Source organism: Mus caroli, chromosome 2, assembly GCF_900094665.2.
Source record: "Mus caroli chromosome 2, CAROLI_EIJ_v1.1, whole genome shotgun sequence".
NCBI lineage: Eukaryota > Metazoa > Chordata > Mammalia > Rodentia > Muridae > Mus > Mus caroli.
In genome coordinates, this window is record NC_034571.1 from 170,613,947 (window position 1) to 170,629,834 (window position 15,888).

Sequence of the window (15,888 nt, forward strand, 5' to 3'; positions counted from 1 at the left end):
TGACGTCAAAGGGGTCACAGCTTTGAGCCCCTCCACGTGGGACTACTAGTGACAGCTCGTCATGCCAGCACTCCTCTCCAGTCGCAGGACCTGGAGATGGAGTCCAGTGTCTGTATCAGGCAGAGGCAGGGGTGACCTTGGTGAATGTCCCTCAACATACATTAAGGCAACAACTCTGTAAAAGCCAGTCCCGGTTGGATGTGCGGTACTAGCGATGTGCACTCCTGCCTGAGAGTCCCAGAAACACAGCCTAGAGACTATCCCTTCTCTGACAGAGGGTTCGACACCAGGGGAACTTCAGGATGGGTCGTGGGACAGACCCAGATTCCTTTGTCAGCTAGGGCACCAACGCCAGCATCACAGACAGAGNTCTGAACGAACATAAAACCCAGGCATCTCTGGATNTTTGGTGGGCCTCCTTCCTAGGGTCTAAGCCTTTTTCTCTACCCCATTTCCTGGTGCCCCTCCCAAGGCATATTGCCGGAACTACCTCACAGACAAGCAAAATTCAGCCAACTGTGGCCCAAATTTGTTCACTTCCAGGGACACTGGGCCCCCTAGGCCCCAGGGCATGTGCTGAGCACACATGAAGATTCCTCAGAAGGAAGAGGCACCTGGGTCTCCTCTAGAAATCTTCATTGCCATCTTAACACCTCCTCNNAGAAGCTCTTACCCCCTTAGCTCAGCTGGGACACAGCAGGAGCCTAGGACAGCCAGACAGACTTGCCTGCAGACATTTCCTGGACTTCTTTCCCCAAACCCTACATCCTGTGCCCTTGGAGGTCTCAGGGGAGAGGGCTGACCTCTCTGCTCCAGGGCAGCAGATGCCACATCAGTATCTGATTACAGCCATGTGAGCCTGGACTTCAGGGGTACCCTGTATAGATTATCTACTCTTAAATCTGATCTACCCTGTTGGGATACAAGGTGTGCCAGACACCTCTGAGCCCCCATACAGTGGGCCCCACTGTTCAAACAACATTTTTCATGTTTATTTCAAGAGGGTGTGGCCTCCCTCAGGGAAAGGCATAAATGTTGTCCTTCAGATGTTGGGGTGTGAGTCATGGACAAGTGAATTAGCCTCTACTCTGTGCACTGCTTACAGCTGAAAGACACAGCTGNCGTGTGTCAGAACAGCATCCCCGTCCCAGAGTCTGACATCTGGGGGAAAGTCTGAAGACCTCTCTGGGCTCAACTCTTTTTACAAAAAGCAAGGGTGTTCTTCACAGTGCCCCTGATATAGGATAAATCCAGTAGGGGAGGCAGAAGGCAGGGTGGCCCCCTCTTCNACATTCTGAATCTTGAGCCACCAGCTCGAGGGGAGAAAGAACCTTAAACCAGTGAATTAAAGGTGGAAGGTGGTCCTGGATGTATATCTCCTGTGTCTAGGATCTGAGGATGACTACAGTTCAGAGTGTCTCCGAGGAGGAGGCCCATGTAGTGTCTAGTGACTCCCCAGCTTCTAAATGGGGCTTTCCAGTGAGGGCCCTAAACNTGAGAGCATAACCAGGAGCTAACTTATGACCTCAAATGGACACCTGATCTGCCAAGACCACAGGTAAGACAGCAGATGGGCTCTCAGCCCAGGTATTTTGGCCCTGTTAGACAAGAGTGTGCTTTCCAGAGGCCACAATCAAAAGGGACAGGAACTCAAGCCAGGAAATGCCAATCACAGCCTGGCACAACAAGGCCGGCATNTGTACAGGAGGACACTGGGAAATGGCCAATACCAAGATTAACCCAAGGCAAAGACTGGTCTGGACCTCAGTACGAACTAGAACTACCCTCACCCTGACCTAGCCACACCCTCAGTACCTGCAGCCAGTCACCACTTAGTCCAGGGAGAGGGCAGTGTGGGAACTCAATGATCTCTAGGTGGACTCTCTACCACTGTTGCTCAGAAGTCCTAGATAACCAGGACTCCGACCCCAGTCAGTGTTCACCATTTTAGAACATTCACCATTAATTCNTGTGCACCCTGCCTAGGCAGCTTCCATCAGGAAGACACAAGAGAAAAAGTGNNGTGTGTGTGTGTGTGTAGACAGAGAGAGAGAGAGACAGCCTACATGTGTGTGTACATTATACATACAGGTTACTCATACATATGTGTTCATATATGTAAATATTCAGGTATAAAAATGGGTACCTGCTGTATGTGCAAATGTGGAATAGGATGTAACCTATAAGCCTATATGTTTGTATGTGTGTTCATGTGTGTATGTATACCTGTTATGTGTGGTCTGACAAACTGTGTGTGAGCTTGCACGTGTATAATAAGCAATACATGTTTGAAAGTACACCTGTCGTATGTATACTTGTGTGTGCATATGAAAATGTGATAAATTTTGGTGTGCACTTATGAGAATATACATGTGTGTCTAGTGGATGGGCATGTGTTGGTGGGCATGTGAGGGAATGTGTTAGGACAAACGTTTTCTGAGGAAANTTTTGCCATGGGGCAGCCATTGGCCTTCAGCCATACTTGGTCACATGTGCACCCAAGAAAGTGCACAGATTTCTTGTAGGAGCCTTTGGCCTCCATCCTGTCTTGCTTCTTTGCGGGTGGGGATGCCAAGGCAGTGGACATTTGTGTTGTTTAAGCATGGATCTGTCCCTAAGAAAGGGCTCCATCATCTCTCACATCAGGGCTTCTATGTCACCCCTTGAGATNGACTCCCTTCCTCTGTGTAGCCAACATGGCAGACTTGACCAGTGTTCCTCATTTGCAGAGAAGTCATGCCTCCTCATCTCGTTCTTGCTGTAAGGAAGGACTTCTGATAAATTCTGTGTGTCTAGGGTTTCTGGGAAGGGGGTGTCTATTCACCTACTTCATCCCACAAANCCCCAGCTCAGGGCACACCAGGCTCTGGTATCTGTGGCAGCTCTGGGGACAGGACTTGGAGCCACGTATGAAACAAGACATGCTGTATGGAGCATGTAGGGCAGATAAAACCTCTCCCACATCCCCTGAGGCTGAGATAGCTGTGGTCTGTCCAGGTCTAAGGAAGGAGTGCTCTGGCTGTTGGTTTGTCCAGGCAGATGTGTTTGTCCCTCTGCTCTAGACTCTTCCTGTCCTGACACAGAGATGGAGGAGCGCAGACCCAGGCTCAACTCACCAAGAGAAGACTCTTGAGTGTATAGCTATTCTTCCTGTATACACCTCTCATACCAAGAAGTTCTTGACTATAGCACTGCCTTAGAGAACCAATNTGTACATATTGGAACAAACATAGACAGGCTCCACACTTGGATCCTAACAGAGGCACCCTGAGGTGAGATCCTAGTAGCCCTGACAGGGAGGACATGAAGGTTACAGCAGACAACAGACATAGCTCTCCAAATACCCAGGTCCCTGGCAGAGACATGACTCAAGCTCTCCTCAGGGATGGGGTACGTCCTGCTGAGCACAGCCCTCCCCCCACTGCCTCTACCCCTCCCAGAATACACTTTTCAAAAGGGTGAAAGAAATAGATAGAGCTCTGCCCAGGCACAAGCTCTATACCACTTGCCCTCAGTGACCAGGAAAGCTGAGAGCAAGTAAGTCTGGGGGCCCCACCCCAAAATGTTATCATTCAATGCTGGGCACCTCTGGGCCAGATATTATGGGGCCGCAACTGAGGGTTCTATTCTACCTTGTCTCCCTCTACAGCTGAATGCTAGATGGTCCAAGATGCCCACTCACATGATGGACAGAGATTACTCCTCACCNGAGTAGAGGACAAGGTGTCCTAATTCCTCAAACANCCAGGGGCCACAGACCAGGGACCTATTAGTGACTGGATGGCCAGCTTCTGTGGGAAGGATCCTTGACCAGGCTCAAAGGCCACGCTCTCGTGTAGAAAGAGCTGGCAGTTTGAAGACGTCATTTAGCTCTGCCTGAATCTGTAGAGCCAAGTGGGCAGCAGGCAAGGAGGTGTCCTGGCTAAGGACAATGCTGGTCTGCTTATCTGGTGGTTCTCTTGAAGTGCTGGCCACAGCCTGGAGGCCAGTGCCACACCAGGAAAGAGCAGAGGCCATGAAGTGTCAACTCATACCTCCTGGGCTACAGTGCCAGGGATGAGCCAGCCAGAACCTGCTGAAGAAACCTTTACAGAAAAGGCTGTGAGTTGAGTCTTCCCCTAAGAGGTGGAAGTCAGGAGAGTCTAAGGATCAATTCTAAGCTCCAGATTGGTCCCTAAGGCCTCACCCCTTCCTCAGCTCCAGGAAAAGGGTTCTGACCTAAGGATGGCTCCCACGGAAAGATCCACACAACCTGGAAGAGGGAGGAAGATGTTGGCAGCTCTCTAGCTAGGTACTCACAGATGAGGGGCATTACCCAACCACACGCAAACAGTGGGCCTGGTAATGCTTTACTGGGGCAGTCAGGGATAGAGGGATAAGCAGTCAGGTGTGAGAGTGGGCCATTTCCAGCAACCTACTATACCTCTGAACTTCCAGCCTAAATTGAGAGACCCACAGGCTCCAGGTCTGGCCATCAGCAGGAGACATGCCTGTTTTGCCACTATGTCCTGTGTACTTGCTCCCAGCCACACCCCCACTCACAGGTGCTAACCATCATGCTGTCCCTCCTCACTCACAGGGCAATATGTCCCCCAAGAAGACTAGGTAGGGCTAGCTTTGCTGCCATAGGTAGCTCCCAGGGCCCCCAGGGCCCGGCCTCAACCTCCCTCTCCTGGTTGGAAAAGAACTTCTATAAAATGTTACTGTGTGTGCTAAGGAGCCCTGCCTCATCCCCACTCCACATGAACCCTGAGAGCCAGATCCCATGAGCATCCTTACAACCCACACTACTCTATGTCACTCTGTCACTTTAAGAAAGGCCCTGGAACTCCAGTTCTAAAACTGAACAAGAGTGGGTGTGGCATGGGGCCAGCAGCCCAGCCCAGACTCATTTCCTGGGCCCTGCCCAAGCCACATCTCCAAAGGGGCCCTCACCAGTNGCAGAGCGTGGGGGAGGCCCACATGGTGTGCAGAGGTCTGAGTCTGTGTCAGATTCTCCCTCTGCAATGTAGGGCCTGACCTTGGCGCATGGTGCCACAGCTGCATAACAGCTGCCCAGGGCATCCAGGTTCTCCTTGGACTGGGAGATACTGAAGCCGCTGAAGGAGCGCTCCAGCTCCTCATGGTCCACTGAAGGGATGGAGATGGACGTGTCGCTATCCCGCAGGGCAGCCTCAGAGGGCCTGCAGGCTGGGGTGCCCTCCAGCCTCAAGAACTCGGTACTGGCTCTGTTGCCCCCGCCGTAGGCAGACAGCGACCGCTCATGNGCAGGGGGTGGTGGGATGCGTACCAGTGAGCCATGGTCTCCCACAGGGGAGGTGCCATGGCGCTGGTGGCTCTGCTGCCACGAGGTGGAGGGAGGACACTGGGCAGGGGGGATGGCTGGGGGTGCCGCGTAGTTCCTCTGTCCCGTAGAGCTGGTGGAGCGGACGATCTTAATGATACAGCCATGCTTGTCTGCATGGTCACGGCTGTCCTCTGGGCTGTGGTAGGGTGGTGCCGGCTCAGNCTCCTTGGCCCCAAAATAGGCCTCTGTCTCTGCTGGTGGGATGCCCATTCTCTGTGTATAGATGCTCACCAGGAAGTCGAGCTTCTTTTCCATGGACAAGACCTGTAAGAATGGCAGCTGCTGGGCTGGGCTGGGCTTTTGAGGAGAAGACCCAGGGTGTACCCAGGTGAAAGGGGGCAGAGGAAGGGACCCCAGAGCTGCCCTTTCTCTACCCCAGACTCCAACAGCTCAAATGCTGAGCTTACTGGTCAGTGTGTGCCTGAGCTCAGGCCAGCTCACAGAAGGGTCTCCTGTGGTNGCCCCTAAGGATCCATTTCCAGGAGAATGGGGGGGGGGTGGATATTGGGAAAGGAAAAGAGGGTGAAGAAATAGGCCATGTACAACTTCTGGCAAGTTCTGCAGTGGTTGCCCCTGCTGAAGGACTCTCCAGTGCATATCATGACCAACAGTTACCCCTCTTAGGAATTTCCAATCTCCAGATACTGACTATGAGAAGAGGAAGAGTGGAAGATCACAGGATTTCATAGGGGATCAAGGGGCATTCCACACAACTCTGCACCTCCTGCTGCATCTACCCTTATGCCTGGGTTGCTCAGCTACCATAGACTAACAAAATAAGACTGGGAGACAGCAGAGGCCATTCCCCTCCCAAGCCTCTCCCACCTGTTTCTCCACCTTCCCAAGCCGTCCCATCATGCTGGGGTCTTCGGGCAGCTCCGTCTCCGCTGGGCCTTTGGTGCGGTCCTTGTCCGTTATTGTTGGGCCCCGCCCCACAATCTGGTCCACTCTAGCGGGAATAGAGACCCAGCCCCCAAATATGAGTTTGAGAGGGTGTGACTAGGCCCTTGCCCCTTCTTCCTGGGCTAACCCACAGCCCCCCAGATCTGGGCTCCAAGCCCCGTCCAGAGCCGACCGGGGGGCAGTAGGTGCCAGGCAGATGGACACTGGTGCCTCGTAATCTCAGGCCGCCTCCTGACACCTTGGGTCCTGTTTCCTATCTGTTCCATTCCCGTGGGATCTGGCACATTAACAAGGAGTAAAGGGAAAAATCTCCCCAGGGCCCACTCCCCGCTCTTCCCTAGCACGGCTCTACCCTCATCAGTCCTGCCTCATAGCTCTTCCCAGGCCTTGACTGGTGTCACAGCAAACTGAGATCCAGGGGATCAGAGGTGGTTGGTGGGCATCCAGCCAAGGGATCAGAGTAGGAGAGGTTGTGTCTTTACCCAAGTACCCACTCCCAGACAGCTTTACTCCAACATTAATGTGCCACGGAGTTCCTTGGACCCCAACGGGTATGATAGGGATAGTGTTAAATGTGTGCAGCAAGGACAACAGAAGCAGTGAGAGTGTCAGCTCCATGCATCAGGACAAGGGAGAAGGAGACAAAGGCCACATAGGAAACTGCCAAGGTACAACCAGGGGAGAGATGAGTGCTGCCAACAGGTCTTTGTGGGATCGAGGTGTGTGGGTGGGATACATGCACATGAGTGTGCTGATGCATGCCAGTNTAATGCATGTGTGCTCACATATGGGGGCACGCTCACACCCATGTGAGAGAGGGTGTGCACTTGTAAGTGTTGTGCAAGATGAGAAACTCAACTGAGAAGATCAGTAAAGATGCTATAATACCAAGGGAAGGATTGGGTTCCTATCTGCCCAGTGTGGCACCAGCAGATCCATGACCTGTTATGCAGGAATATAGGGCTGTGGCAGGGCTGGTGAGTGTCACAAGAGTGAGCTTGGGCTGGGATCTGCAGGCGGCTTAAAAATAAAGAACCTGTATAGAGTCCATAGGCCCTACGCACCCAGAGTATGCCTGAGCGAGGGCCCTAGAGCTGAACCGTGTGGCTCACACACAAAACACACTCCAGCAGGTACGTGTCAGCAGGTTACCCCCCCTTACTTTCTACAAACTGGGTTGCCCTGCCTGCTTCTGTGGCAACTCCAGAGGAAGGTTCAGGCTTGATCAGCCAGGGGCAGCCTCTGCATGCTCCACTGGGCTCATGCTGGGCTCATGCAAAAGAGGGTGGGAGGGATGGCAGGAGGGACCTTCTGGCTCCAAGCAGATGTCAGTGGCAATGGTAAGGGAACAGGTTCCCTGATGTCCCAATGTCCACACGGTCCAGGCACAGATGCACAGCCCCTTCACTCCTGCCANATGACGAGCCGTCTGCCTGATGGATCTCAGGGTGGGCCTCAAGTTGCTTCAAGGTAGCAGGCAAGAGTCCTCTAAGAATCTTGTACAACTTCCTTCCCTGAGGTTCAGGCTGGGGCACCAGATTTAATCCCCCAGANGTTTCTCACCTNTTGGGTTAAGACCTTTCCTGTGTGTCTGTAGCTGCAACATAGGAGGAGGCTGAGGGGGTTCTGAGATGTGAGGGGCTTTCCCAGCTCATGGCCTGGATGGCTAGTTGCCATAACTAGCAGCAAGACCCAGGGGACTAAACAGGCCTCAGTCTTACTGGCAGATAGCCCACTCTTCGTCTGGATGTCACCTGACCACGAGCTGTTCCCTACCTGCTCCCTCAGGGTCCCTCCCTCATGAACTAATACACTCATCATATTGACCTTTGACCTTATGAACAGCAACCCTGGCTCAAGGAGTGGACAGATGCTATACCTGTCAGTTCCAATTTTTCAAATTCTCTGAGCTTCCCAGCTTCTGTCCCCAGCTGACAGACGGGGAAGTGTCTGCCTGCCTTCCCTGTGCATGCTCATGAGAGGTTCACTTTTCCTGGACCATCAGGTCTGCCAGAGGGACACAGAGAATTGTGAGTGGTCCCAGGGTAGCCAGAAGACCGTGAAGCCTGTATTAACCATGTCAAAGCTGCCTTTTGCCATCTGAGTGCTTTCTGGCCCCAATCTGCCATCTGTCAATCAGCTGAGGGGCAGGGTAAAGTGAGCTGTCATCTTTTTTTTTAAATCAATGACATCAATGATGGTGATGGCAACTTGAAATGACACCAGAAATGACAGTCAGTGTGGTGCTGGGAGTCCTGTGGAGATTTTCTCATTTATTTCTGGCAATGCTGAGAATTGAACCTAGGGCCTTACACATGTCTGGTGTGTTACCCTAGGCCAGGTAAGCACAGAGGAGTGCTCTACCACTCAGCTACATCCTGAGACTTCATATATTCTTCTGGCAGGTGCATCTCACATATAAGGAAGGGGACCAGGGAAGCATCCCCATCTGCTTTTATCTACACAGAGCCAAGGTCAGGGCCATGGACATGACATGATGGTCACCCCAGGAATGAGCAGGTGTGAAGGGCCTTAGCTGGTCAAGCTCACAGTGCCACATCCACTGAGGTCCTCTGCTTCAGCAGCCTTAGCAGACGTCATGGAGAAATCCAGGGGAAGGCAGTTCCTGTAGATGGAGGACTCAAGGTACTGCCTACCAGCCCTGGCAAGGAGTAGCCTTTTCCCTAACATGCCCTTTAGGAAGAGAGAGAACCTGAATGTGCCCTGTCTTGTGGAAAGAAGAATGGGAGGTGCTGCCATCATGCGGCCTAGAGCAAAGGGGCTGGCCATTCACAGACAGGGCGGGAGGAGGCAGTGCAGCCTAACCTAGGTGAGTACTGGGGTGACTCTCTCGAAGGGGCCGTGGGTCCTTTGGTAGGGTACTTCTTGTGCCGGGGAGTTGAAGGGGGTGGGGGGCCCACAATCATATCTATCCTGGCAGCGTAAACAAGAAGAGAGACACCAGCAGAACACATCGTAAACAACTCAAGGCGAGTTGCCGGGCATGCATAGAAACAAGGAACTTGACAACAGCAATTCTTCTGAAAAAAAGAACAGTGGACCCACACTCTGGCCCTCACACCTGCCAAGCTCTCCCCATATCCCAAGCACTGTCCAGCCTGCCCAAGAGACCTCAGGTAGAACATGGGACGGCTTGATGCTGAGAATTAAGTCCCACAAAGGAGCTCTGCAGCTTCAGAGCAACAGGACCCTGCACTAGAGGCCAGAAGCATGAATCCTCATTAGCAGTCTGTTTTGTCTGTTTCCCAGACAGAACGAGAAGGAAAAGGGAACTGTGGAGGGAGGGAGGCTGTAGAGCAAAGAGTTGTGGGGATGGACACGGGGCTAAGCTAGAGGCTAGGGATTCTCACTCACCCACAGACAGCACAGGCACCGCATCTGCTCCTGGGAAGCCAGTGAGAGGCTCCGGCTTGAGCTGCACTCCATTTCTCTGGCCTTCACTTATGAGAGCAGCTCATAGACAAGAAGCCCTGCCCCTGACGTTGGCCATTGCTGTAACTTTCTGTGAGTCCCCCAGGCTGTCTCTTTTGTCCTTACCCTCTGCCTAACCAAAATCCATGATCCACTTCCAGGCTTTAAAAGCAGGGTGTGTCCCACCTTAAGAGATAGGCTCTCACAGGGGTCACAAATGCTCACATGTGTGAATGATGTCTGTGGCTAAAGGTATGTGCCAGGAACATGGGAGGTGGGGACAAGCTGCAAGAGTTGTGAACATAGGCTGTGCACATACCTGTATACGTCAGCAATTGGGGAACGCACACTCATGTGTGTTGTGCATCTGAGGATATGTTCCTGTGAGCTGTTGAGGGTGGGTTCAGACAACCATGGACATGGGTCTGTTTGTATACACCTGTACATGTTGAGTGCGTGCGTGTGTGTGTGTGTGTGTGTGTGTGTGTGTGTGTGTGTGTGTGGTCTTACTCATGGGTATACAATGCATGTATGTGTAACTTCTGGAATGAGCTATTCTCACACACAGATAACCCAGTCATTGCTTTGATGTGCTTCCTACTCAGAAAGTATAACCCCACCATGAGGGAACAAATGATTAGATCTGGGAGGAATACTTCCAGGGTCTTTGTGGGCCTAGCAGGGCCCACAGAAGCCCTGTTTTCATCTTGTCACAAAAACTCTCCCTTATCAGCATGTATATGCATACCACACACATGCATACACATACACGAACACACATAGGCACATACACAGCACAGNACATGCTGCTTCATGCATACACCCATACATCATATGCACATTTGCACACATGCATGCACTTGAGCATACACATGAGTATATTCAGATGCCCACACCTATACACATTCACACATGTGTATACACATGTACATGTAGACACGCACATAGACACACTTGCCACCACAGTGCGGGTGAGTGGAAGAGAAAAGAGGGAGCAGAAAAAATACTAAAAACAGACAGTGTGGAAACACAGCAGAAAGCAACAAGAAGCCAACAAGGTGGGAAGAGACCTCCAAAGCTGGTACTGGCCCTGTTCTGCACACCTGTCACCCAGCCCTTGGTGCCCCTTGTGCCATGCCTGGTTTTGTCCCGGAGGGCCCTGTTCATGCCCAGACTGGACAGGCAGGGGCTCTTGCCTGGACTGCAGGCTCTTGATGCGGGACAACATATCCAAGTGTCCAGCCGAGTACTGTTCGATGACGTCCATCACATCATATGGGCGCAGACTCTCTTTGAACTTTCGCTTAGATACCAAGAACCGCATAACACTGCAGGGATGGACAGATCATGAGTTCCAGACAGAGGCTATTCCGCCAGGGGCCAGTTCCCATATCCCCCTGCCTGTTACCCTCAGAGCANCTCCAAGACCACTGTCCATAGGAAATAGTATCCATTCTCAACTGGGCCACCCATTCACCTTGCCCCTTGGTGCTCAAGCTTAAGACAGGTCCCATCCTCCTTGGAACCACTGGTATGGGACAGTTGTTGATTGTCTGAAAACACCCCCTGCCCATGTCCCCCATTTCATCCATACAGTCAGGAGTTCTCAGGTCTAGTCAGCTCTCTCAGGGCTCCCTGAGCCTCTGGGAACAAGCTGACAGGTACAGAAGCTGGGGTGAGTAGAGGTCCTCCTTTAGACTCCTTGTGCTTTCCCCGTAGCTACAGCCTTTGGTGACTTGGCAAGACCCCGTGAGGCCACTGAACATGGCCTTCTCGTGCAGATTGAGCAGGGCTCCCTTACCACACAGCTCTGATGCTAACTTTGAGGCCAGGGGTAAGATCTTCAGTCACAAACTCGCAGTTACAGCTCTTGTTGTCCTCTACGATGTCCTCCCCAGGGAGGCTTGCTTCTGGGTGGAAGGAAGCACAGGCTATGAGCAGACAATCATGACAGGATACAACCCTCAGCCTGAGCCTCAAGGGCCAATCAGGCTTCCCCCAGGATACCCCTTCAATGCCTTTGATGCACTGGAGCGCCCCCACCCCCACCCTCAGGCCTCTCCTCAGCTCTCCTTTCTCAGGTTCTTCTCCAAAAGCTATTGCCTGGACAGCATGAGAGTTTAAAAGGATATCCCTGCCAACAGATACATGGGTAGCCACATTGTGGTCACTGTTCAGCCAAGAAATGAAGAAAGCTATGACACTTGACAACATAAATGATCTTTGGGACACCATGCACAATGTGGAAATGGCCACCATGGACCATATGANGCTCAGTATCATGTGACACGCACAGACTGGAGGTAGAGGGAAGTAGGCATGGAGCCCAGTACTGGACTAGAGAAAGCCAGGGTGGTGCCTAGAGGGATTTTTTTTTCTCCATTACCTGNAGAGATGGCAAGTAATGAAATTANAAGATGCCGGTGAATGGTATGTGTTAAAGTGGTTTGTCTTACATGACATCACTTAAGAGAACAGGAGGTGGGAGCTCCCCGCTCCAAGAGATTTCCATTTGTGCCCTATAGCCAAGTATTGATGTCCTTCCCCCATCAGCCACCAGCCTTGGGGAAGGTGATGCTGTGCTGACCCACCTTCTGAATTCTGCCGGGATGCAGCACCCTTGATGCGGAAAGCCTGGCGTGCGCGGCTGCGGTCACCAAAGCTCCAGCTCTTGGGCACCTTGCTTGGGCTGTCATCAAGACTCTGATCCGCACTGGGGGACCGCCGGACCGTCTGGGCCTGGGGAGACCCCTTCCCCTTGGCAGCCATGCCTCGGGGGCTGGAGAAGACACGATCTTTCAAACTGACCTTCTGACTGTTCCCAGGATAACGGACCAGCGGACAGAACGGGCAGACAGACAGACACACAGAAAAACAGCAAGAGAAATCACTCTGGAAATAACAAAGTCAAGTTTGCAAGTCTCTTTGCAGCTGATGCCCGCCCACAAGCCAGGAAGGATATGCAAGTCCAGAGAGTAACCAACCACACTGGGGACAGGGAGCAGTGGCTGGTGAAGCACAGGGTAGAGGTGAGGAGCCGCACAGGTGTGGCCAGAGCTGGGAAGGCAACGGCAGGACTCCTAAATTATTTAGCTATCACCGCAAGGTGCCAAGGCCCTCTTTATGCTGTGCTGTCTGTCTATTCTTCTAGACATCCCCAGACACTTGAGACTGGNTCTCTTCTCTGGACCTTTGTGTGTACCAGTCCAGCTAACAACCTCCCCTGTTGCCCATTCCAACTGCCCCTGGAGAGCCCCAACGATNGTTATATCTCCTGTCCCAGGACCATCAGAGATCAGGACTACAATGAATGCATCTAGATCTACCTTATCCCTAGCATTTTCTGAGTCCCAGAAACTGCCTGGTCTCTATGTGGGGCTTATATTCAATACTGTNTGGTCTCTGGGATNCAAANCCCTCCTCTAGGATGTTTCTAGGTGGACATCAGAGATGAAGTTATTATGAGGCTAGGCTTTGACTAATACAGGACTGGTTGTCCCAAGCCTTGGCCCCAGATGATGGCTATAGAAATGGAGAGATGACAGCCAGCCCTTAACCAATGTTCTTTCCCACTAGGCTCCTGTCTCTAAACTAGAAGGTTCTAAGACCTCTGCCACCCCATGTTTCTTCCTAACCCCAGAGTTCAGTGGTTCACTGTGATCTAGATAGCAAAAGACAGAGGCTCTGTGAGTAGCTTGCTCCAGGAAGGGGTGGTTGGTATCCACCCTTATTCTGGGGGCAACGTGTCTCTGTCCAGGTCAGTCAGTCACTTTTCCCATTGATGATTCCACCATTGCTTGAGAGGTAGAAGGCAGGAAGTCTCTTGTGAAGTGGAACTCACTTGTTCAGCCAAATAGGAGCCACAGGACTTCCCAAGGCATCATCAGACGCAGCCCATGACAACCCCTGGCAGTACTAAGGGTAACTCCAAGGAAGTTGCAATGCTCAGTATTGCTCAGAACTGAACTTCACACCCAGCCACAGTGTCCCACGAGGGGCCACCAGCCAGAGAGACGTGTTCAGCCGCATACAACACNGAGTTGACTATACAAGAGAAGATGGCCACAGTGCTAAGTCAACCCACCTTGGACTGTGGATGGGGCTGGTGGTCCTCCCAAACCCATTTGGACCATCTGTGCCTGGTCAGACTCTCTAAAGAGGAGGAAGAAGAGGAAGCCAGGGACACAAAACCCACACAGGGAAACTGAGGCAGCTTCAAAACTGTCCCATGTCCTGGGAGCATCAAGAGTCAGTGGCATCTGCTGGCTTTGGAAAATAGCCCAGAGTCTAGACTTCTGTGTGCCACTAAAACACCCGAGGTCACACAACAGACAGGTGGTGGCCAGGGACACCCAGAATCCACATGACTTTCTGACCCCTTTCTAAGTAGAAAGTTCTAGTTGAATCTGAAGAAAACTGGATATTCAGGGATTTGTGGCTTCTAAATGTTCTTTTCTCCTCCTATGGGCCACTCGATCACAGGAACTATTGAAGACTCAAGATAATGGGTCTTTCACAGTTCACTGGGCGTAGGTGAGGTAGAAGCTAGGATGAGGAAGCACACATTTCCCAATAGTACTCAGGAAGGGAAATGAGATGTCACTAAGCAGCCTGGTGTTGACCAAGTCACAGGAANAGCTGACTTCCTGATGGGGGGTCCCAGGACTCATTCACTGTTGCAACAACTTACGATCAGTTTACATTTAACTCTGGCTGTCATGCAGAGTGAGGAGCAATGGCTGGTGATGGATGGCAAGTCAGGTTCTTACTGCCTCCTGACCCCTGGCCTCTGCAAAGGGTTGCAACAAGAAAGACTGAGCATGTCTCTCCAAGCAGGTCACCCAAAGCCAGCCACTTTCTCATCCTAGTGGTAATTTCTTCCACAGTCGCCAGAAGAAGTTATCAACCATGCAAACCCGGCCTGGAATCTAGCCCTACACAGGAATGCAGCCCACAGCAGATTTGTAGCTTCCAGGAAAGAGACCCCCACCCTTAGTCTTGGTTCTTTTGTCTGCAACTCTCCACACTGTCCCTTCCTCTGAAGGAAGCTCTGACAGAGAAAGGGACAAAGTGGTTTGCCATTGCCAGGACAGAGTCCCTATAGTCTTCCACATCTCTAGGGCCTGAATAGAGCTTAAGGGACTCCCTCTCACTCCCAAGCCACCAAGCCAAGATCAAAGCAAGCATTGGGTAGGAAGGTCTCCAGAGCTCCCCCTAAAGCCCCAGCAAGAGAGCCCATGAACAGAACTACCCAGTATGTGAGGGGCATGACACCAGCCAGAGGTCAGCTCAGGAAGAATCCGGAAAGCAAGCAAACCCCAGCCTCTTGCTTTCTGTCGCAATCTCCAGAGTGAAATTCAAAAGGAAACCAGCCATTAGATGGCCTTTGCCCTAGTCAGTGCGTGGGCTCAGCAATGCAGGGAGCCGGCATCCATAGACAACTGCCCAGCCTGTGCCTGGTCCAAGGATGCCCAAGGGACAGTCCACAAGAACACAGAGGGCAGGGCTGACTTCAGTTGGGCTCCTGCAGGCCCATTCTTCCTAGCNCTTCTGGTCTTCAAGCAGCCTGGCCTTAGTCTCTTAGTCCTAAAGGTTCAACCTGTGGCCAGAAGCACCTGGTCACATATGCTATGGACAAGCAAGGCAACTTCAGCCAGGGCCTGAGCAGGCTGCCTCTCAGGGCAGCCCGGACACCCAGCTCCCTGTCTGCAGCTGCAACATTCTCCCCACAAGCACCCGCCTCCAGCACACAGAGCCAGCAGAGAGGCCCATGGGGCGGGGAGGTGGCCCTCAAGCCCCTCTCCCAGTGGAGAAGGACATGGAGCATGCACAGGTGCAAATGCACAGCATGCTGCTCGGCACGGCTGGACACATGCACATGATGGGGGCTCCCCCATGCGGGGGCCACCACCGCTGCCTGAACAGGGCTGGGTTGTTCCAGCCAGGAAAGGGACAGGCATGGGAGGGCAACCAGGAGGCAGGGGCCCCAGAGCAAGCAGGACAGATGCCTTCATACATGGACAACAGACAGGGGAATGGAAAGGGAAGGGTGTAGTCAAGGTGCAAAGGGGTTAGGAGGTCTTTCAGCATCCTGTTTCCAGTCTTCCCTAAACCAGGCCTGCAAGTCAGAAGGGGGAGACATGGCCTTTGGCTTTTGGGGGCCCTGAAGAGCCCAGAACACAGCGAGCTGCCTCCCTTAGTGAGGT

General features: G+C 52.4%; 1 protein-coding gene across 1 annotated transcript in view; it reads right to left on the reverse strand.

The window, feature by feature from the left end:
- Positions 1–6: 6 nt before the first annotated feature.
- The window catches only part of Kcnq2 (potassium voltage-gated channel subfamily Q member 2), a 59,510-nt gene continuing 43,628 nt past the window's right edge, over positions 7–15,888 (reverse strand). Inside the window, exons 13-17 of the mRNA XM_029468670.1 lie at positions 12,274–12,497; positions 11,484–11,592; positions 10,879–11,010; positions 6,173–6,296; positions 7–5,611 (exon numbers count right to left, since the gene is read on the reverse strand). Coding sequence (XP_029324530.1) covers positions 4,889–5,611; positions 6,173–6,296; positions 10,879–11,010; positions 11,484–11,592; positions 12,274–12,497 — 1,312 coding nt within the window. The 3' untranslated portion in view covers positions 7–4,888. The remainder of the gene's footprint in view (positions 5,612–6,172; positions 6,297–10,878; positions 11,011–11,483; positions 11,593–12,273; positions 12,498–15,888) is intronic.